Below are 22673 nucleotides of genomic sequence, written 5' to 3' on the forward strand. Positions count from 1 at the left end.
AGTCTAAAGGAAGTTCAAATGATCATGGGGCCTATGAAAAATAAGTTTAAAAAACCCAAACAAATAAAACCAACCAAGTCTGCCCCAACATTAGCTACATGCAATTGGATCACTTTCACCCCACTCCACCATTTCATCATTGCTCCATCCTGCTGCATGTTCAAAAACTCAGCTGCATGTTCAAAAACTCAGGCAGACTGAAGTACAACTACAAGTCTGGCTGGGGATCTGTGCACCTATGTACATGTGTGTCCTTATTTCGTTTTTCAGCAGCTTTTATACTGAGGCTGAACAGATGTAAAACCTGTTCCACGTGTTTCTGTAGTCTATTTGCTTTACACCTATTGATTAACTAGAAAGCTCTTTACCACACAAGATTACCAAAAATTTCACCAATAAAATGGCAGCACCAGCAGATGTCTGAGAGTAAAGCAAAAACCTTTCAGTCATCAGTAGAGGGTTAGTAGGGAAATTTCAGGCTTTGTTTCAATGTTTGCTTTGACAGTGTAACTTTACTGTCCATATTGGTTGTCTTTGTCAAGGCAGAGCTTCAGTCAGAGCTTCATGCTCCCAGAACAGAGTGTATTCCTGCTAGGTCATTCCTGTCTTGGCCTGTAGCTTCTGCTAGCTCAGCTTACAGCTCTTGTGTATGGGAGACCACAGTTGCGTCCTCACGGTCTGCTGGGCTTCCACGTGGAGATGGCCAAGTGATTGAAAAATTCATGCTATCAGTATGTCTCTGGTGAATCCTAATATGTCTCTCCTAATCCTAAGCACTCCAAATAGGAAATATTGACACACAGTTTACCTGTACAGATGTGCTGCCTTTCCTTTGTAGAGCTTTATGCCCACGTAGTCTTTAATGACATAAGACTTTTGCATAACAGTGCATGATCATGGTTAAGCTGCTAGGTAAAAGTTATTTGAAGGTTGATACACTTTCTGGACCCTGTCTTGACATTTTCTTATTACAGTAGCTTTTCTAGGAGCTGCCCTTTAATTAACTATTTAAAGCCAGTATTTTGACAAAATAAACTCCCTCAAAGAGAACAGACCAATTTTTTATGCCTGAAGAAAGCCTTTAAAATTATTTTAAAACTGCACTGTATGAATTATGAATTGCACATAGCTTCTCATAAGTTTTGTGTGATGAACCAAGTGCATGAATTTTATGTGTCACCATGTTTATGGAACAACTGTTTTCATAACCTTCTTGTTTCACCTGATGTCTTTCAGTTGCTGGGACTCTCACAGGTCAGCAGCAACCTGCAGAGGGAAGCTATTTTAGGCATGTAGAAGTCTGAAGTGGAATGCAATTGCACACCATCAGAGAGTGAATTGCAATGCTCAGAGGCTTAGTGTGCGTGAACACTACAGAACTTCTGTCTTCAAGAAGGTAGTTGGTGTTGAGGACTAGAGTGTAGGTGTGTGTGTGTATATGGATATATATATCTATATATACCTATATATATATATATATATATAGGTATTGAGTATAAAGAGGTATAGGTATATATAGGTATATATATGTATAGGTATATATATATATATATGTATATATATATAGGTATTGAGTATAAAGAGCTGTTTCTTGTGTAGCTTTCCAAAGCACAGTATGGATGCACTCATCTTGAATATAACTGTGTTTTTTGAGAGGCTTGCTCATGAGGCTGCATGGGTGCTGTGTAGCTAAAAACATCTGATCACTGCTCAGCCAAAGCCTGGCTGGTCCTATTAAAAGGGGTGAGAGGGGATGAAAGGGAGAGAGAAGGGAACAGTATTTTAACACTAGATAATGTTTTAAGGCAGTTCTGTTTGTGGTGTTAATGTTGCAGGATATATTATGTTTAGAGTAGTTGAAGCTGGTAGGTTGAGGTCTGATGGTGATTCATTTTTTTCCTCTCCCATTTGTCTGTTTTGGAAGTAGCACACACAATAGCTCCATTACTCCTGAAAATTTCACTTAAATGGGAAAAGAGGAGGAAAAAAATGAAAGGGGAAAGAAAGAAAAAAGAACGCAAAAGAAAAAACAAACAAACAAACTTGCTCTTCTGCCTGAAGTGAAAGTGAGGAAGTTATCTGGGGGGTTGCCCTACATAAAACAGGAAATCACACTCAAATCAGACCCAGAACTTGAGGTGCAGAACATGGCTGTACCCATGGGAGCAGTGAGCCGGAAGGCTGCAGAGGTATCTGGCTGTGGCACAGGAGGGCTTCAATGGCCTTCCTTGTACCCCAGGAGCCACAAATAGTGTGTGTTGCTGGGCAGCCACAGCAGCTGCAGCAGTGTGAGCCATCATCTCTGAGCTGATTCTTCTTCCATTTCTTGAAAACAGTCTTTTCCTTGCACATGGTTTGCAGTGGTTTGTGTTTCTTCTTGTCTGAAAGGCACGCTGCATGCAGTGTGGTTGTTTCAGGTGCTGAAGGACTTGTAAGATAAAGAGCTCCAATCCAGAAGGGCTGCAGTGTGAAAGTTTCTCCTCTAAAGGAACAGCATTGTTTAACTGAGATAATTGTTGCATTTGTAGACCAGGAGTTTTCTGTATTATTTTAAACTAGTGCAGTAAGCATGGCTAGAGCAGTGTCTTGAGTTGACTGTGCTAGAGGAGAAGTATGTGCTACAGCACAAATGGGAAACCTAAATATGGTAATGTTTTGTGGGAAGATTTTACATTTCTAAAATTGTGTCAATGTGCCTTGCTGCTCTTTACACCCTGTTCACTTCATGCTTTCTTGTAGGATCTTGGGACAGGCAGCTTTCTGAAGAGGCAATTCTATCTCAGTGTACCGTGTGCTGCACTGAGATATCCCTCCTGAAGCTGCCCCAACCTTTTGGGCTATATTCAGTAGTGCAGATTGAGTTTCTGAGTGTACAGCCAGCGGGTTGAATTGCTCTTCAGCTCCATCTGCAGTTGTATTTTGTCCCTGTCACCCAGCAGAAACTGCTCTGCATGGGTGAGTAATAAAGAGTTAGTAGTGGGCCTTGTCTTTAAAGATAGGGAAACTTCAAGGATGAATTAGATCAGAACAGTGCTTGGTAAGCTGTCTCCAGCAAGATCCCCTGAAATCTTAGTGCCAGCTCTACTGCAGGCACTAGCGAAGGCAGACAGTGCTTTGCCACCTAGCTCTCAGGCTTTATGGGGCCAACAAGCCATTCATGAAACGCGTATTCCTGAGGCTGCATCTGAAGAAAGAGCTGAAATTAAAATGCAAGGTCTCATTCACGTCATACCACTGATAATGTGGCACTGGTGTTCTCTAGGAAATAGCTTTCAGCTGTGATGTTGAACCTGCTTTTCCTTACCCTGCTTTGCAGTAGTGGGAAGATTTGTGAAACTTAGAGAAATGGTAACCTTGGAGGAGAAGGAAGTGTAGACAGCTGTCATTGTTATTTGGCTTTGTTAAAGCATCAGAAAACCAGGGTTTTGCTGTTCATAAAATATTGCCACTAGAGCAGTGGTTGGAATCTGGTCTGATGCAGAAAGAGAGCATTCCACCAGGCGCAGAAGCTGCTGTGGGAGCTAGAAGCAAGTGGGCAGAGGGGAATCTAGCAGTGTGTGCTCTTGGCCTGCTAGAGATACATACACAGGAAGAACTGAAAGCATAAAAATACATTGGACCTAAACTCTTGATAGTTTATACTTCCACACACATGCAGTGTGTGGAAAAATAACTTGTAATGAGATTGTCTTCTTAATAAGGTGCTCAGTTACTATGTAAAGTTTTCAAAAGAAGATGTCTTAGTTCCTTTAAAAACAGTCCGCTGGATACTAAAGTCAGAAGGACGGATCTTTTATAACACTTCACACCCCTACTCTACTAGTAATTGGGATGTCGCATGCTACTGCAGTCAAAATCCCCTCTTTATTTTTGATTTTCACAAAGTAACATGATTGTCTTTGATGATTGTCTTAGACCTGTGTGGTGTTGACTTCAGTAATTACAGATATCCTCTTACTGGCTGCGTCCATGCAGTCCTCTGAGTTAGCCAGACCTGAAGTTTGAGACACAGCAGACAGGTGGACGTGGTTATATCTGCAGATCTGTGCAGCAAGGAGATTGCACCTTTCAGGTTTCTAAAGGCTGTCAGATCCAATGTTATAATTTTATATCACTCAGTGTCTTAGCAGTTTATTTTGTAAGGTGGTATACAGAATGAAGTAAATTGCTTTTGGCATTTATGGATGTTGAATGTAATGTGAGTAACAGAGAAATCATGAACTCTGTGCCCTCACTGACCCACTGTCTCTGATTTCCGTGCTCTTTCTCAGTTTTTTTGCTGATTCTATCAGGGGCTGTTTTCTAATGCAAATGCCTGATTTAGAGTCAGATTATTTGTATGGAAACTGTGCATGTATGTTCAGAAAAATATTACTGTGACAGTCTGTGCAGGAAACAGTGTGTGGGTTTTTGACTGTGGGCTAAATGACTAATAGATTTCAGGCAATATTAACATGAGGGATTTTGTTACAGCCAAACTATCTCCAGCGATGAACAAGATAAAGGGAAAGTTTCAGAATGAAAGTATGTAGCTTTAGAAGAAATAGAGGAACACTGTGTGCTTTTTATACCTTGTTTCATAACTCTAGTGTGGTTTTTTTACTTCATAGATAATGTTGAAATTGCAGACCACCATGTAGTTTAAATGGACGCTGTATTTAATTTGACATATGGATATCTGGAACTTACATTCACACTTAGATTTGTATGCTTCTTGTTTGTTCAACTGAGAAATATGATTTCAAAGGTTTTGATGGGTGCAAAGCTGGGACAGAACAGACTTTATGCAAGTTAGAAACGAAGAGAAATCAAAGTAGATGCATCTTGAGTCTTTAAAACCAAGACCTTTCTAATATAATTCTATGTATACTTGGTCTGCTTCCTCTCTTTTACTGTCTTTGAACCATCAGAAAGCTGGCAGTAGAAATCTGTGCCATGAAGACAAAGGAGGGGGATGACTTCGGAAGAGAACACATGAATTTTAACAATTTGAGGACAATGAACCTTTGCAGTTTGAATTGTTTATTCTGTTCTGACATTTCTGTGAAGGCATAAGATTGTTAGTAGCTCAAAGTAAAGCTACATTTATAATGGGATAATGATGTTATTGAGATTTTAGCCAGATCCCTTGTGTTGTAGCATTCTGATATGTAAGCTGACAATTTAGTATTTCTTTCAGGCGTTTGGGCATCTTTATGTTGTCCTGATGTGGCCAGTGATAACCCTTAATGAACATGCAGGAAGAGTGGTTCTCTGCCAGCGAGATGCACTGACGTTAGAGAGAAGGTGCTGAGCAGGACCTCATCTAATAAACTGTGCCAGAGCTTCTTTTCTTTCCTTATTATTGTCTTTTTCCTCATCTTGGGATTGTGCCAAGCGAGATGGGAGCTGGTAGCAGGTAGTGTGTAAGGGCCATGGCACAAAAGCAATGAAGATGGGAGAAGGCACTGGTAAGGATGTGAAGATTTGAAGCAAGGAAGACTCAATTGAAAAGTTTCCAAACCACTGTTATAGATTTTATGATACTGGAGATCTGGGGATATTTATGGTTGTCCCTTTTATTCCACCAGCTTTAAAGACAGTTATGCTTTGTAAGTAAATTTTCTTGTAGGCATGAAAGGTGTCTCTGCTTAAGTAATTGCCTCTTGGACTACTAGGGAATGCATCATTCCATTTAAAAGATCACTGACATAATGAAATCCTGTGAGCACTTTCCATTGTGCAGTATGTATAAAGAGATGATTATTCTGCCACATTTGGGGCAGAACATTATGCAAGTTAAACAGTTATAGTTCTGGATGCTATTTCTTAAAGTTTCCACAGTCAAATTTTGCTGAAATAAAACTAAGCAAATCCTTAAGTATTGCAAGCTACAAGCTGGTATAATTTTATTAAACTCAGGGCAAATCACAAATCTGCAGTTCATGTGATATGGGTTTTGTTGTAGGGACAGAGAAAACTCCTCAACACTGTGTGGTCTCATTTGTTGAAGGTTATGGCTTGGGAATTCTGTGTTTGTGTTGTTCTGTTTTTCTGGGCTAATTATGCATTGCTTGTGTAATTAGGAGTTGGCTTTACCCATCTGTAGCTGTGGGCTGTCATTTGCCCATATGAGTTGCCCTTTGCGGTTTTCTAGAGCAGGCATCCAAAGATAACTACTATATTCTGTTTATGAAGTTTCTTAAGTGTACATAAAAAATCTGGAAATACCTGAATAGCAGAGAATGCAAAGGGGGAGGCGGAGGGAGGAGTTTAGTTGTCTTTCTTTGGAGCAGCCCAACTTCTGGCCCCAAAAGGGGACCATCCAGAATCCGAACCTTTTGTCTGAGAGTGTCAACCAAATGCTCACCGAACTCCAGCAACCTGGGGCTGTGCTCATTGCCCTGTTCCATGCTCACTGCCCTCTGGTGCAGAACCTTTCCCTAATGCCAGCCTGTCTGTCCCCTGACACAGCTCCAAGCCATTCCCTCTGGCACTGTCACTGTCACCAGAGGTGTACCTGCAGGAGAGACAAACACTGTGTGCCTCCCAGAGAGCAGTGCTACAGCTGAAGGGATCTGGCAAGTTGGCACAGTGCTGAATGCCTCGCATCTGTGAGTTGGTTCATAATGGAGAACATTTAGAGAGGTGGCTGCAGTATTTTGTTTTTAGGAATAGAGAAGGTAAAAGTGGTTATCTCTGAATCGCTAATGTTTTTATAAACTTTAAGAGGCTGAGGAGTTCATGCATTTGGTTGAGGGAAGCCACTTTAAACCATCTGTGTAGTTTCCAAAGTTGAAAGATGGGGAACAAAAAAAAAGGCAGAATGATGTTGTTCTGCTGGAAGAGGTAACAGGGCCTACATTCATCTCACTGTTCTCCAGAATGGACGGACAAGCTTTAATATGAAGGGTGGAGAAAAGGAATATTAAGACAAACAGAATAATTGTAGTTTTTGGTGTGGAAAGTTGCTTCCTTTTTTTCTTAAAACTTTGTCTTTATTTCACAGCAAGCAAGGGCAGAGCAGGAGGAAGAATTCATCAGTAACACGCTGTTCAAGAAGATTCAGGCTCTGCAGAAAGAAAAAGAAACACTTGCGGTAAACTATGAAAAGGAAGAGGAATTTCTCACTAATGAGCTCTCAAGAAAACTGATGCAGGTAAGTGGTTCCTTTTCTGGTGTTTCTCTCAGGGCCAAACGGTGGCTGAGTTTTTGTTCTTGCTAGTGTGAGGGCAGTCAGGGATATGGTCAGGTCATATTTGCAGTAAAGCTGACATCTGATAAAGTAAAGTACAAGAAGTGCAGTGAGTGAGGGTTGGCTTTTGATGTTTTTTGTTTTTTAATATGTTATTGTGGAATTTGCATCTTGAAATGCACATTGAGAACCTAAAAGTTTATAGAGATGCAAAGCAGTAGATGTAACTCGTAAAGACGGTTAGTTAATTTTAAAAGTGAGTGAGATAGATGCTTTTTTTTTTTTTTTTTTCCCCCTGGACTACGTGATATTTCAGTGAGTCCTGAATATTGAACTTTATATACAGAACTGTGCAGTGATGCTTGAAGGTTGCCAGGAAACTGCGAGTTTAGCCATATTTCTAACAAAACAGTTGCTTCTCTAGAATTCTCTAGAAAACTCTAATATGTGTTAGGTGCTGGAAGTAAAATAGTTTAAGGTGCTGGAACAATTTATGGCAGAGAAACACCTTTTGATTACCCACCGTGTGAATTTGTGGAGAGTGGGTGAGTATCTGTGGGAAGTTCTGTACACGTCTGCCCTGTTCTGATAGGTGTGCAATACCTGGTTTTGGCCTCTGAGGAAGATGGGTCACGAAGTTAGGTGTGGTCCACTATGGCTCTTCTCATGTGATTTTGTACAAGCTTTGTCATGAAAAATTAGTTGAGTCTGAATAACCTGCCAGTATGTTGTAACAATTTCTTATATGCTGCAGTTGGAGATTTGAGAGGCATGTGCAGCCCTGCAGTTAGGAAATGTGTTGTTTCTAAACAACTTTAGAGCTAATCCCATTCATCTGAACCCCCTCTGTGCTGAAAACTCCTGAGACTTAGTTTAATGCCTAATATCACCTAGTATGCTGTCAAGTTAAATATCCTCTACCTTATATATACTGTTTCCCATTACTCTGGTTGAGGACTGATGAGAACATTTCTGAGTAAGACATTTGCTTTCAAAGTCAACTTTAAAAAAAAAAAAAAAAGTTCTCTAGTGTTCTTTTCTAATTGAAGATGTACATACTATCAAAAAAGCTTTCTACTAAAGAAAATGCTGTATTGAGCAGTGCTGCTGATTGAAAGGGCTATGTGGAAATTGGTTACAGAACCAGGTTATGTGGGGCCATGCTGTTATATTGTATTAAGCAAAGTAATGCTTTAAAAGTAACAGCATGAATTACACTTGATTTGGCTGAAGGGTTTTGAACCTATGTGGTGATTTTGCATCCAGGTAGCAGGTTTTTAGCCCTTTGTTTTTCATTGTTGTAGGGGCTTATGCATGGCATTCAGAGCAGCATTGGGACCAAGATCCTACAGTGCTAACATGCTTTAAATATGAAAGCTGTCTGCCAGAGTTCCAGCTGCAGTGCTCCTCACTAATAGCCTAACATGAATTTCCCAGATCAGCATGATGTGTGCTGCTGCTGTATCAGGTTTTCAGTGTTGTTCTAGGAAAGCAAATTTGAAGCGTTCACTGCCAGACTGATTCTGTATGAAAGAGTTTTCAATAAAATACTATTGTCTTTCTGTGGCCAGGCTTTCTGATGTCAAACCATTGCTGGATGCTAGCTGTGTATTTATAACTGTGTGGCATTAGCATTTACTGACTTTACAAGCCTAATAGGTAAATGTATTCTTTTACCTGTTAATTTTCCTTGGATTAACACAATTTTTGATTTTCTAAATGAAGTGCAGCAGAGATGAGGGAGAACATCCATATATCCATCTTAATAGATATTTTGGCGTAAACAAAAGCTATCCATTACACTTATTCCTTGTGAAGTTTTAATAAGCTCTATATAAATCCACTACACTTTTCCATGTGTGTACTCCTTATTGTCATTTACCAGGCTACATCTCTGGAAAGTTTGGCATAATTATTTTTGTAGAGCTGTCAATTCCTAATCAGTGGAGAATGGTAGTAATATTTGGCAGAGTATCACTACAAGTGTTTTGATGGGAAATCTACTCCTGCAGCTGTGCACATGGGTTGTTGAGTGGTAGTTTTGAGATTTAAGGAAGTAAAATCACATCTGTTGTGAAAAGACTGCTTAGAAGAGTAATTAATTTTTAATATTGCTTTAATTTATGAAGTCCATTATTCTGCACATTGTCTAGCAGTCCTTTTCAAAATCAAATACAGATTTTTTTTCTGTGTCTTTTATTTTGAAAGTGCAAGTGACTCTTAAGTACCTGTCCTTGAAATGAAAATGTTGTGACTTCCAAAGATAATAGCTGAATTAAGGGTGAATTAAGTAAATGGGAAGCTATAATGAAAGGTACCCTGTGAAAGTCTGATTCTGGGCAATGCTTTCAAAAGTTGTAAGTCTGTTGACATAAGGTATTTCCTTCCTGCTCTCAATATACCATGCTTCAGCCTGAGGATGCAAATAAATAAAAGCAGTGCTGAATTATCAGAGTAAACTCATCTATCATGGATTTGATGTTCATCTAGATTAAAGAGGAGGCATGCTGATGGTGCAGGTTTGTTAATGAAAAGGGCTTTCAGCATACAGTGGAAGAGGAATTGGGCAAATTTTGAAGGCTGACACAGTAAAAAGGAAGTGTTCAGTGTACAAGGTTGTAGTCTGAGGGATATTTGTTTGCTGGGTTTTATTTGGAAAGGGAACTTCAAGCATTTTTTTTAATGGCACAAGGCAGTATGGTAAAATATTATGGCAGATGTCATCCTATGTTGCATCAGGAATCATCTTTGTAGGGAGAATAGAATATTACTGTAGTTGTTTATGACTTACCTGAACTAATGCATGCACTCTTGTTGCTGCTAAGCTTTCTGTTTAAAGCTCTACTCACTTCAAAGTATTTGCTGTCTCTGTTAACCTAAGTCCATTTTTGATCTTGTGTAAATGCATACCGTATCTCTCCTACGACTTTCACGGGCACTTCAAGGTCTGTAAGAAAGACTTTGCGAAGGTGATTCAATCTAACTCATATTTTGCTTCTCCTCAGTTAGCAGTTATAGGTGTATATGGAAACAGTTGTTACTACCATTACATACAATGTAAAAGTTTGAAAATTTTTGCTTCTTTTTCTGAGTAAAGTCTTTATCCATGTGTTACCATTGAATACTCTCTCATTGTTTCAGTCTTAGGGTTTCAGCATTCACTTTTTTGTGGTGGTTCCTTTCGTTTTCTGATCAAAAGCAGTGAAAGCAAAGGAGGATTTTACCCAAGTGTGAGTGATCACTGAGATGTGTTTTGAGAGGGCTATCACTGTTTTCTTCCTGCTTTGAATAATAGTTATTTCACTTCCTGGTGTACTTACGATTAAACCCGAATAGAAAATATTGCTTGTAGTAGATCTCTTCTAACTTGACTTATTAGCCTTCTGCTCAGCTAGGGTGATCCTCTGGCCGCAGTTCCTGCTCCCAAGATAAGGTTTAGTAGATGCTACACAGCAGCTACACATCCAACAAGTAAGCATTATCAGTTTCCATGTGACGCAAATTCCATGCAAACCTTAAAAAAATAATGATTTAACAAGCAATATTGTGCTATTGCAACTCAATTTAATTTAAGTAATATGACAACTGCAGTTATATACAGGATGTGAGATCAAGAAATAGAACTTGTTAGGTTGGTTTCAGGTACCTTCATAGGGCCATAACAGCAGCCTGGCTCTCTGGAGTGCCTGCTAATGCCCCCAGTTCCTAATTTCATCTTAGCAGCATCTGGCTCTAGGCTGAGATTTTGGCACTGTGCCTTTTTGCACAGTTTATTCAGCTAACTAAATATAAGCTGATTGCAGCAACTGACTTTGGTTTTAATTTGTAGCTAGGCACAAGCACCTGGTGCTAGGTGGGCATCTGCACCCTGCCTGTTCTGTGTGTGCTTTGGCTGTCTTCAGTCTTAAACTTTTGATTCTTAAAAACAAAACCAGTATTTTGATTTAAAACTCTAAATGCAACTTTTTTTTTCTAATGAAAATCTTTCTTAGTAGCCCTGCGTTTTCTCACACAAAAAGGAAATGGCTTCTTTTCTGACTAGACAATGTAACAAGATTTCCTAACCATTCAATTAAGAATGGCCATGATAAGCTCAGTTATATCACATGAGTCCAGCTGGCTTCCTCAAGTGCATGGGAATTTCCATGTGCCTCAGGGGTTTGGGGGAAAAAAATGAATGGAGTGAACTCATTTATTTGAAAATTCTTCTCTACAATTTCATTTTTTACATATTAAAATACTGAGAAGCCCTGAAAACACAGGTGAGCTCTAAATTCTTTGTGTGTTGCAAGCAGTTTCTGTTTGTCTAGTGCTCTTTCCACACTAAGATTTCTGCTTTAAATCCTCTGCCAGTCTACTTCACAGATCATTTTGTCTGCAGGTTAGCAGCAAAAGAAGTTGAATTAATGAGCTAATGAAATTCAGCTTATTAGAAAGTTATAGAATTCTTGACTTGTGTCCATGACTATTAGGTATGCCTTCAGATGTTTCTCACAATGTCCTGCGGATATCTGTTGTCATCTTACCATTCAAACCATTATTTAACTCAGAAGAACTGGCAAAGAAAGTAAGCAAGTGAAAAAATGCCTCCAATTTTTGTTGTATGGCCAGCACCACTGTCTTTTTGTGACATTTACTTCCCAGTAAGTCATGTCATGTACTCATGTCACGGTGACAGTCGCTCTTATCTGTAGGAAGGCTTGAATCCTTTTCTCAGGATTCCATTCTGATTTTGACAGTTAATACTAGAAGCGACTCTACTCCTCACCATAATTTGTGGTTTTTTTATTTCTATCTTTCAGAGATTTTTGTTTTCTGTCTCTGAAAGATTTCTTTATTTTCATTGAAACTATTACATGGACACAAAAAAAAAAAAAAAAAAAAATGCTGTTAAGTATTAAGAAAACCAATACCATGGCTTTGTAATAACAGCATCTTTGTCATCATAATCTTTTGATTCTTGCTGTCACAGGAATAGAAATAAGATTTTTTCTATTATTGCACAGTGTAAGATTTTTATATTGTTGCACAGTATTGTCAGTATTATGACTTGTATGAATTTTAAAGTTTCAGCTGCGAAGGAAGACATGCAAAGGCCTGCATTTTATGTTGTGAGTGCTCGAGATTATGCATTTAGATTAAAATTGATGCTTTTGTGAACATTGATGTATTTTTTCCTTTTGAAATGTGTGTGTTTTTTATATGCTGTATATAATGTGTCTATTTTGATTTGACTTTATTAACTATTCAGAAATGTAGCTTACTTCCATCTTCTTTATAAATTGAACTTTTTAAAATGCTCCTTTATGAAAGGCTGTTGGGTGGGTTGTGCATTTTGAAGTCTTTTCAGGAAAATCATCAGTAGAGAATTTAATGTTCAGTATGAATCAACATGTAAAAATAAAAGTATAAATGTAGCATAATGTTTCATATTTCTGTGTGTTTAAAATATTTCATGTGTCCTGAATTTTTAGCTACAGCATGAGAAAGCTGAGCTGGAGCAGCATCTAGAGCAGGAACAGGAATTTCAAGTGAACAAACTGATGAAGAAGATTAAAAAACTGGAAAATGATACGATTTCAAAACAGCTCACCTTGGAACAGGTAATGCATTCCTTTTGGAGTTGTATGGCTGTAAAACAAGAAGGGATTCAAAAAGTATCTTCTTATTTTTTATTCGATTCGAATTCCTTTTTAAATCTTTAGGAAATTGGGCAATGTCAAGAATATGTATATTTAAAAAAAAAAAGAGGGGGATTTTCTTGCAGTCCAAGCAATAAATTATTCACAGAAATCATTAGGAAAATTTGTTTCGTTTTTTTTTCCCATGGCCTTTATAGCTCTTAGTGCCCTTAATGCAGACCTTAATGTCTGCTGGATAAGCTGTAATTATTTCGCAAAAGTAATTTACTTTTTTTTATAAGTTATGCTTCCTGTTGCTGTTTGTCAACTTGCACTATCGTGCAGCTGTTGAGGACTGCCTCTTCTATTAGCAGTTAAGTGTGGTAGTAAACCACATATATGTGGTATACTTGTACTGTGGGTCACCATTTTGTGGTACCTTGGGTAGCACAGTACTCAAATGTCAGCTGTGTGTAAACTCACAAAGATTTGAGATGAAGCTACGTTCAACTCCCTTTCCCCCTAGAGAGAGATTACAGGTGAAAACTCCGCTAGTTTCCACCTTGTTTCCACTGGAAATTGTCTGCTCCTATCCTGCTGAATTTTAAGCATGTGCATCCAAGCATCTGAATGGCTTTAGGAGGAATCTTTTTGACTGAAGGACAGACTGATGAAAAAATACACACTTGTTAAAGAACTTCAGTTTTCCTAACTTGTGAAACTCAAGCAATTTTGGGTGGTGTAAATATTGTATGTTATTCGTGAGACTTTGCTTGCTGTTCTCAGACATGTAAATCTTGTGCTACTGGTCATCTGAAATTTTAGTAGTTTTTTGACTTTCGTATTTCATTTGGCATCATAGACTACTTAATTAATAGCTATCTTAATGATGAAATGAATTTTCTCAATTCTTATGTTAACATTCTATGCAAAGAGATCTATGAAATAAATGTATAAAGGTAGGAAGCTGGAGTTGCCAGCAAATCCTGAAGCTGCATGTAAATTAATGAGGCTGAACTAACTCTGTTAGCCACAAGGTGGTGGTGATGGCCACGTAATCAAAACTGCAGTGAATGCAAAGATTACAAATTAAGCTGCATACTCCAAACTTAGTTTCATAGAATGGCCTGGGTTGAAAAGGTTTCAACTCCCCTGCTGTGTGCAGGGTTGCCTGGAGCCATATCTAGCCTTGCCTTGAATGCCTCCAGGGATGGGGCATTAAGCTGGTTTAGCCTTTGAAATATTAGAATGAGCCACAGCTGGAAGCTCAGTGGTATTTATTTTTGCGTCATTGTGCTGGGCAAACAGACATGTGAAATGATAACATTTGGAACTTTTTGCTATGTTGGAATATCAACAGTAGATATCTTTAAAAAAAATGTGAAAGCTTAACAATGAATTTGCTTATATGTTGGTGTTATCAGGTCTTTCTTTCAAATATGTGACCTTGTAAGCTTACTTTGATTATGAAGGTGTTCTAATAGGCTTCTGGTCTTACTTTGAATTTCCATGTATTTTTAAATGTCATCCAATACAATAAAATAGAAAAAAAATCTCATATTCGATCTTTATGCTTTCTTGCAACACTGTTTTATCTAGTAAGAAGCAACCAAAAATTGTGAGCAGAGCAGTTATGCCTTTATTGTGCAAATAGAAAATAATGGAGAGGAGACTTACACATCTTCAACAAGAGCGCTGTTAAACAGGACTTGGAACAAGTATTTCAGGAATGCTTTGAACGTAGTGTGCTAGAACTGTATTGCTTGCAACTTTATCTTCACGAGATCTATCACTGCAACCAGTGATCAGACAGTTAGAACAAAATTAATTATCCACTAATTACTTTCCTTAAAATATGGAATAATGTGAATTAGCTATGCTTTGATTCCTTTTTCATCTGCTTTCTCTCATCCGACCAGCTTGTAGCACCTGAAGTAGCTGGTTTGTAGCAGTGATGGTTTTGACGGATGTTAATCCTAATTTAAAAAAATTGGTTTCTTAGATTTCACATGTGACCCAGCATAATTTCCTTGAGCCAGCTTGAAGCAGCAGAGAATTCTCTGAAGGCTGACCGTGAAGAAGTTTGCAACACAGAACTATTTTCTTAACTGAATGTTTTAGCCAAAAGGAACAGTAAGGCTTTTCGGTTCTAGTTCAGTGATTTGATAGGAAATATAGCAGCTGCCAGTTTTGTTCTACAGAGGTCGAGTTTGTGTAGTCTTGCTGTTACCCTGTTTAATCGCTTTGCTATTTCACACATTACAGTGGGTAACTGAATGCAGCTAGCAGATGAGAAATAAGAACTAATATGCCAGTAATCATCTCCTATGTCTGCATCTTTAAAAGGAGAAGATCATTAAATGTAAAATTTCCTGGAAAGATTTTCTTGGAGAACAGAAAAGTGATACAAATGGGAAGCAGCAGATGAGAAGCAAATATGTGGGATTTGGGATAGTGGGACTAGGTGGAGAGTGTACACAGTTTTCATTGATCTATAAGATGTCCAACATTTTAGGAGGAAACAGTTGTGCTTGTTAGCAAGTTTGCTGGAAGAAGCAATAATCTAGGAATACAAACAATGCATATTTTGGCTCCATTAGAAGTAAAGCAAGTGCCAGAGACAAGTAGAACACAATTGGATGGTGAGAAAGCTTAAAAGGGATTCTTCTCTTCTTCTGAAGGGAAGACTAAGGTTCACAACATTAAGCAATACTTTTTTCACTTCCCTACTGTGATGATAAAAATTAAAAGATGTCATCTTACATGGGTATCAAGCACTAATATTGACAGAGCTGTTAGTTTTGTCTTGAGATGTGATCCTTTTTCTCAATTTCATTCTAAATACAATCAAATTCCAAAGAAACGCATTGACTAGAGCTGGACTTCATTTCAAAGCGCACCTGGAATACCTATAACAAAACATACCTACTGTCCCTGTGAATTTGCAGCTCTGCTCAGCATGCTGTACTGGTTTATGTAGGTTGAAATCCTTAAAGCTTTAATATCCTGGTAGGAACTGGTGAAACAGTGAAGATTAACAGAGAAGGATTCTTCTTTGCTGTGTAGTCTGACATTCTTGAAAAAGTAGAGTTTTAGATCTCTTTCAAACCCAGCTTCTTTGGCGTTTCCTCAGATGACATCTGTCAGCCTCAGGTTGCAATACTTTCCTGGCTCATTTATCTGTTATCTCTGATGATTTGACTTTTCCATTGTACACGCTCAACTATATGCAGGTGCCTAATTAACAAGCTGCTGCCCTGGGGATGGCTGCTGTAACACTGATTTTTCAAATCAGGTTATAAGTAATTCACTTTCCAAGTGTGCTCTTTTTCCTACCATTAAATGAGATAGATTTATTTTCATCTGTATGTCTTGTTGGTGCAAGATGAATCATGTAGTTGTAAAAAGACAATGAAGAGTCAGAGCAGATGAGTCTAAATGATACTACATTGAAGTGATGCAAAAAACATTGTTGCAGAATGAGTCATTTGCAGTCAAACCTTCACCATGTTGTTATACAGATAGTTATCTGATGTAATGAAGATCTGCATGCTGTTAATACTGGAGCATGGTGTGTTGATTTGTATTACTTTCGTCCTTCTGAACACCCAGGCATCGACCAGGTGGTTATTGAGCTGTGTGCTAAGGCGGAGTGCTATGTCTCTCCAGGGCTGAGCGCTTTGTCTTCATACCATTCTGGTATAAAATACTTGCTACAGTGTGCAAGTGGCAGCCAGGGTCTACAGTGTGCAAGTAGCAGGGTACAAATTCTCATCTCTCATATGAGACTGAAGCATATTGCTCCTGACTGCTATGTTACCAAAGTCTAAATTCCCTCAACTATTAATGTACTGTTGACTGTTTTTTTTTCTTATTCTTTTTCCTATTACTCATCAGAATGAATATGTTTTTACCTGTGGTATCTAATTGCCCTAAATGTTGAAAAAGACAGTTGTGTGCTCATTGAACCATTACTGCTGCATTAAGTGCACAAGTGTAAATTCTGCTTGGTTATTGCAGTATTAAGTGGTTAGGACATAGCCCTGATGGATTTAGTTGCTGTGATACCACTTCAGCTGTACTGATGCAGTGAGGATGCAAGAAAGTCATTTGATGTGTTTTCATTCTTTCAATGAATGTGGGTTTTTCTGCCTATTCCAAAGATAGCATGTGTTAACTTCAGCTCGCTGTAGTTGGGTGGGGGAAATACCTCCATAGTATTTTCATAAAGATGCTAATCGTCATGTTGGTTTTGTTACTGCTGTCTCCTGTAGTTCAGCCGCTAGTGTTACTGGATAAGATTGGCTCCTGATATCCTAGTGTATTCGTATTAATAGTTGCACAGTGTTTGTACTAAAATACTACCAAGAAAAGGTTTTTCCTTTATTTTTCTCTTTGCCTTCTTGGCGTCTTAGAGAATCTTGGGAAACTGTCTTGTCTTTCTTGCAACACAGGAGTCATTCCTAATGACAATTCTTTGCAAATATTTCTATTCCCGTCATTTTAATCGATTGCTTTTCTCTGCAGCTAAGACGTGAGAAGATTGACCTTGAAAATACTTTGGAACAAGAGCAAGAAGCACTAGTGAATCGTCTTTGGAAGAGGATGGACAAGCTCGAAGCAGAAAAACGGTTTGTCTTGTTCAATGTATTTGTTACTGTGGGAGATGTATCATTTAATACTTAACTTCTGATTTAAGTATGTTTATTTCAGTAATTCAAGCACTATCTGATCTATGGAAACCTGGAATTTAACATTGTTGTAAAGGTCTTTGTTTACGTGTTACCACAGGCTTGAGTGCCTAAACTAGATGAAATGAGGACAGTATAAAAATTGACCTGGGAAAGCTGGGAAAGCAAAAGTTTTCTGAATTTTTTCAACAACTGATATACTCAAGATGTCTTGGTTTAGAAGTAGCTTTCTGTTTGTGGCCAGAAGAAAATAATACATTGTTTTAGTTTATTCTTTTTATGAGAAGCTCTTGTTCTTTCCCTGCCTGCTTGGAGAAGACTTCAGCTTTTTCTCAGCTGTGCATTTGTTTCACTAAGACTTCCCTGTGTAATCAATGAATATTCGGACATTATAATTAAGGTTATATAGGTTATATAATTAAGGTTATATAGGTTGTATAATTAAGGTTATAATACAGGAAAGTTAGGCTAAGCAGGTTGTCATACTAAAGAAGAATGGATGGAAAGCTTACCCTTGTCCTGGGCTCGCTGAGAAGACTCCAAGAGAAGCGATCTCCAAAAGAGATCATTCTCCAGTCAATCAAATGTTCAGGCCGTGATTCAGCAGTTCCCATACATTTCCCTCTATTTGTTCACTAGAAAATAAGACAAGGATTTTTTATGTTCCTGGGAAAGCTAGGATTAAAAGTATGTATTAAAATGATCTTCTCTTTGCTACATTATGAGAACTTTGCCTTGGAAGGAGTAAGGGAGAAGAGATTTCTAATTCCTTAATTTCTACTACGTGTTTTAGGAGAGTTATGCTGGTTCAACTCTGTGAATCTTGGCTACGGACTAGAAACCAATCAAAACTGCAGTTTTTGTAGTTTTATTTTATAGAGCCCTGCTGTGTAGAAGGAGCTCCGAAGAGCTTCATATATTCAACAGTGATAAATCCATAGCAGATATGCGTTTGGTAGAACTTTTTTGTGCATCTTGAAGTCTTTTTTAAGCCAGATTATTTGTGGTATAATTTATTTTGGACTGCACGCCTTCTTTCCAGGATATATGGTGGAGTCATAAACTGTGCTTTAGTACCACGTTGTGTGGTACTTGTGAATAGCAGGCCGTGCAACTGCTGTGTTTGTGTAGTAGTGTCCCTGCTCTTCAGGGCAAACTTGGATCTGGCCAGTCAGCCTTGTTCAAGTGAAGAACAGTTTCGTGCTTCCAGGCTGAAAAAATGCATGTGAAGTCAGGAAATATGTACTGAAACATAGACATGTTCCAAGTGCTTGTTTCGTTGTAGGAGTGGAATGCAGAAAAGGCTGCATTTCACCATACTCCTTTTCTCACCTTCATGTTTATTCTTCCTGTGAGAACATGCATGTAAAAACTCAGATTAAGTGACTTTACTTGAAATTATTTTGGGGAATAATCACATTTTGCGTGTGAAACAGAGGTAACTATGTATGGTCTGTGACTTGTTTTTCCCAAACTATGTGCATAAATATTTGGCATTGACAACATCTGAGTGTCCTAAGAAGTCTATTTGTCCTTGGACAAATCTTAACTTTTAAAATTCTAAATTAAAGAAGAAAACATTATAAATCTTCCTAAGGTTCTTCCAAACAAATATAGTAGATATTTGTATTTGATAATTTCGGTTATCTGTCAAAATCCTTTCGCTTACTTTCTGAGGAATTTAAAGGGTTTTCTTTTCATTAAAGCTGAAGGTAAAGTTCAAGCTGTTTTCTATTCAGAATTTTGCAGGAGAAATTAGACCAGCCAGTATCTGCTCCACCATCACCCAGAGACATATCAATGGAGATAGATTCCCCGGAAAATATGATGAGACATATCAGATTTTTAAAGAATGAAGTGGAGAGGTTAAAGAAACAACTGAGGGCTGCACAGTTACAGCGTGAGTAAACAATTTGCTGCAAATCTTTTTAAGGATGTAATATTAGATTTCTGTCTAAAATTGTGTGGTGTAATTTAAGATATCAGTGGAAAAATGGGACAAGTTCAGTCTAAAATAGTTTAATCATTGCAGTATTATAACTCATTAATGTACTTATACAGCAGTTTGGTCTGTTTGTTTTTAGCATTATTAAAATGGGAAAGAATCACTGAATAGTTCTTGAATACATGTTTCTATCATTTTTTTTCCAGAGACTTTTAGAAGTATTTCAACACACAAATACTTTCATAGAATCATAGAATGGCTTGAGTTGGAAGGGACCTCAAGGATCATCAAGCTCCAACCCCCCTGTCACAGGCCACCAACCTCCCCGTTTAATACTAGACCAGGCTGCCCAGGGGCCCATCCAACTTGGCCTTGAATGCCTCCAGGGACGGGGCATCCACAGCCTCTCTGGGCAGCCTGTGCCAGCACCTCACCACTCTCTCTGTAAAGAACTTCCCCCGACATCCAACCTAAATCTTCACTCCTTCAACTTAAAACCATTTCCCCTTGTCCTTCTGTTATCTACCATTTCAAAGGGTTGACTCCCTCCAGTTTGTAGACTCTCTTTAGGTACTGGAAGGCTGCATTGAGGTCACTCCACAGCCTTCTCACAAGCCCACCTCCCTCAGCCTGTCTTGACAGGGGAGGTGCTCCAGCCCTCTGATCGTTTCAGTGGCCCTTCTCTGGACCCTTTCCAACAGCTATGTCTTTCTTGTATATGGGGCTCCAGACCTGGACACAGTACTCCAGACGGGGCCTCACAAGGGCAGGGTAAAGAGGGGCAACACCTCCCTGTCACTACAGGCCACCCTTCTTCTGATGGAAGGGGTGTACTTTAATACATACTTAAGAATTACATTGTAAGAATCTAGATAGAAGTTAAAAGTTACTCAAAAGAATTAAAACAGCTAGGAAGGTGAAGTTCAGTTGTATATAAGATTAGCATTTATTGGTTGCAGTTACCTTGGGGTAACTGTAGCTTTGCTAAAGACTGATTGTTCAAGCAGCTGATTTGACTTCACAGTACAGCAAAACAAATAATCTTTCTTCATCCTTGCTTAAATAAGATTACTTTGAATGTGAGCAGAATCAGCAGTTGTAATAAGGAATCTTGTCTGTTCCTATCCTGGGAAGCATGGTGGGACGTGGCCTGCTTTTTTGCTGCCCCTCTTGGGGAGAAAGGAAGGGCCCAAGTGCGTGTTTTAGGGTGGCAGGAAGATCGCTTGTGTCTTCCTGTGGTCTGCAAGACCATTCCATCATCTCTTCATCCTACAATTAAAGTTCCTATCTGTGGTTTGTCAGCTCCACCTTTTTGTTTTTTGTGTATTTCTTTAATCATGGTGTACTTCCACCGCTAGATAAGGAGGTACCTAGCTACATGGTCAGGAAGGTGTGGGCGAGCAGGAAGCAAGCAGTACCCCCTCAGCAGTGCTGGCTATGACAGGCTGACTATAGTACTTCTCCAACAGCTTGCCAGAGACTTTCCTTACAGGCGGAGTAGCTTGCAGAGTGCTCTTGTGCAAAGGCCTTGTACACACATTGGTGGCATTAATAATTTGTCTCAGTTAAAAGAAGATAAGGGCTGCTAATCTTTGTACTTGGCAGTTCTGTGCTGTAGCCTTTGCTTTGTGAACCTCAGAATGAGAGCATGGCCTTAGATTTACTGTCATTATGCAGATCTGGCATAATTAATCTCATTTCACGCGTTCCTTATTATTTCCAGGTAATTTCTTTTTGAAATACTGTGATTTAGAGTAAAAATTTTGAAGCAGTTGAAGTCAAATTCTTATGAAAAGTGGGGTTTAGGTTTAGAAATACTCTTTTCTGTTGTAAACAGGTTAGAAAAAGCTGCAGAATGTATAGTCATACTAATGAAAGTTGTGGATTTACTGCTTTATGGACTGCCAGCAAACAGAAGGTTAAACTGAAAAGCACTTTTTTGGGGGAGGAAGTTTGATGCTTTGCAGTATGTGGCTGTTTCAGAACCCTTACTGTTATACTTGAGTACTTTGTAAAGTCTACTTAGAAAATTGTTATTGTGTTGTTATATTGCATCTTCCCAAAACACTTCCAGTTTAGGACAATACTAATTTTGTATAATTATGTATTATTGGTACAGTAATATCTGCAAATAAGTAATGCTGTTACATTTAGAAGTTGTATTCACACAGATAAGTGGAGAATTGTAGACAGTTGATAATTTTCTGAAACAGGAATATTCTTTGGACTGCAGCATAAAGAAATGATCAGAGAGTAATGGATCACTTTATTGTTTTAATAACAAGGAATTCACTATATACTTGATCAAATATTAGAAAACCTCACAAAATATGTTACACGTACCGTAGGTTCTGTTTTATTGCAATAATGTATCAGTGTGCTACAAGGCTTTCCTTGATGTAATTTAATCACTTAAATGATCTGGTAAATGACTTTTAAAGTGATGTTTGATGAACTCTTTAGAACTGCAAACTCAGGTTATCTTTTATGTAGAGAGTAAATCACTGGTTAGCTTTTGATACTGGTAGATGTCCTGCTGGCTTATTGAAAGCATGCTATAGAATATTTTAAGATAGCAATTTAATTGAAGTTGGAATATTTTGTGTTACAGAACTTGTTTTGCGCTCTTTCCCTTGTCAAATACCTTAAATCATTTCTTCACTAAAATTCTTGTAGATGTTCAATAGCATTACTCAAATGGAGCAGCAGTCATTCATGGTACTGCTTCACGGTTTTGGTTTTATCATTTTCTTAATGACTTTTTTCTTTGCTTTTTGAATTTATTTAAGTAAATACTTGAAACTTGTTTAGCTTTTTACCCTTCCTTGTAAAATTGCAGTCAGACAGCACTTTGTTTTAGTAGCTACTGTTACAAATTAGCCAGAGCAGTCGTGTCTTATGGATGAGAATCTTGATGATCCGTTCTGAACATTTTCTACACCTTTCTTCTTGAAGTAGTGGGGTAAAATTCCTGTCTCTGAAATGGAATTTGAATCAAATTTTAACAGAATTCTGAATTTCAGATTCGGAGAAGATGGCGCAGTATTTAGAAGAGGAGCGACATATGAGGGAAGAAAACTTGAGGCTTCAAAGAAAATTACAGAGGGAAATGGAGCGTAGGGAAGCACTCTGCAGGCAACTGTCAGAAAGCGAATCCAGCTTGGAAATGGACGATGAAAGGTGTGTATCTTTTAGCTATTCAGGTATGTTGGCATTGAGCTTGTTAATTATTATGTGTGTTG

General features: G+C 38.4%; 1 protein-coding gene across 1 annotated transcript in view; it reads left to right on the forward strand.

Annotated features, from left to right (window-relative positions):
• The first annotated feature begins 5381 nt into the window (after positions 1–5381).
• Positions 5382–22673, forward strand: part of CCDC6 (coiled-coil domain containing 6) — a 32133-nt gene continuing 14841 nt past the window's right edge. Inside the window, exons 1-6 of the mRNA XM_042818288.1 lie at positions 5382–5398; positions 6982–7138; positions 12649–12777; positions 17323–17426; positions 19226–19386; positions 22455–22611. Of these exons, the coding sequence (XP_042674222.1) occupies positions 5382–5398; positions 6982–7138; positions 12649–12777; positions 17323–17426; positions 19226–19386; positions 22455–22611 (725 nt within the window). The remainder of the gene's footprint in view (positions 5399–6981; positions 7139–12648; positions 12778–17322; positions 17427–19225; positions 19387–22454; positions 22612–22673) is intronic.

The sequence above is a fragment of the Centrocercus urophasianus genome, unplaced genomic scaffold (genome assembly GCF_019232065.1).
Source record: "Centrocercus urophasianus isolate 14NV4802_14NV808 unplaced genomic scaffold, USGS_Curo_1.0 seq_17, whole genome shotgun sequence".
NCBI lineage: Eukaryota > Metazoa > Chordata > Aves > Galliformes > Phasianidae > Centrocercus > Centrocercus urophasianus.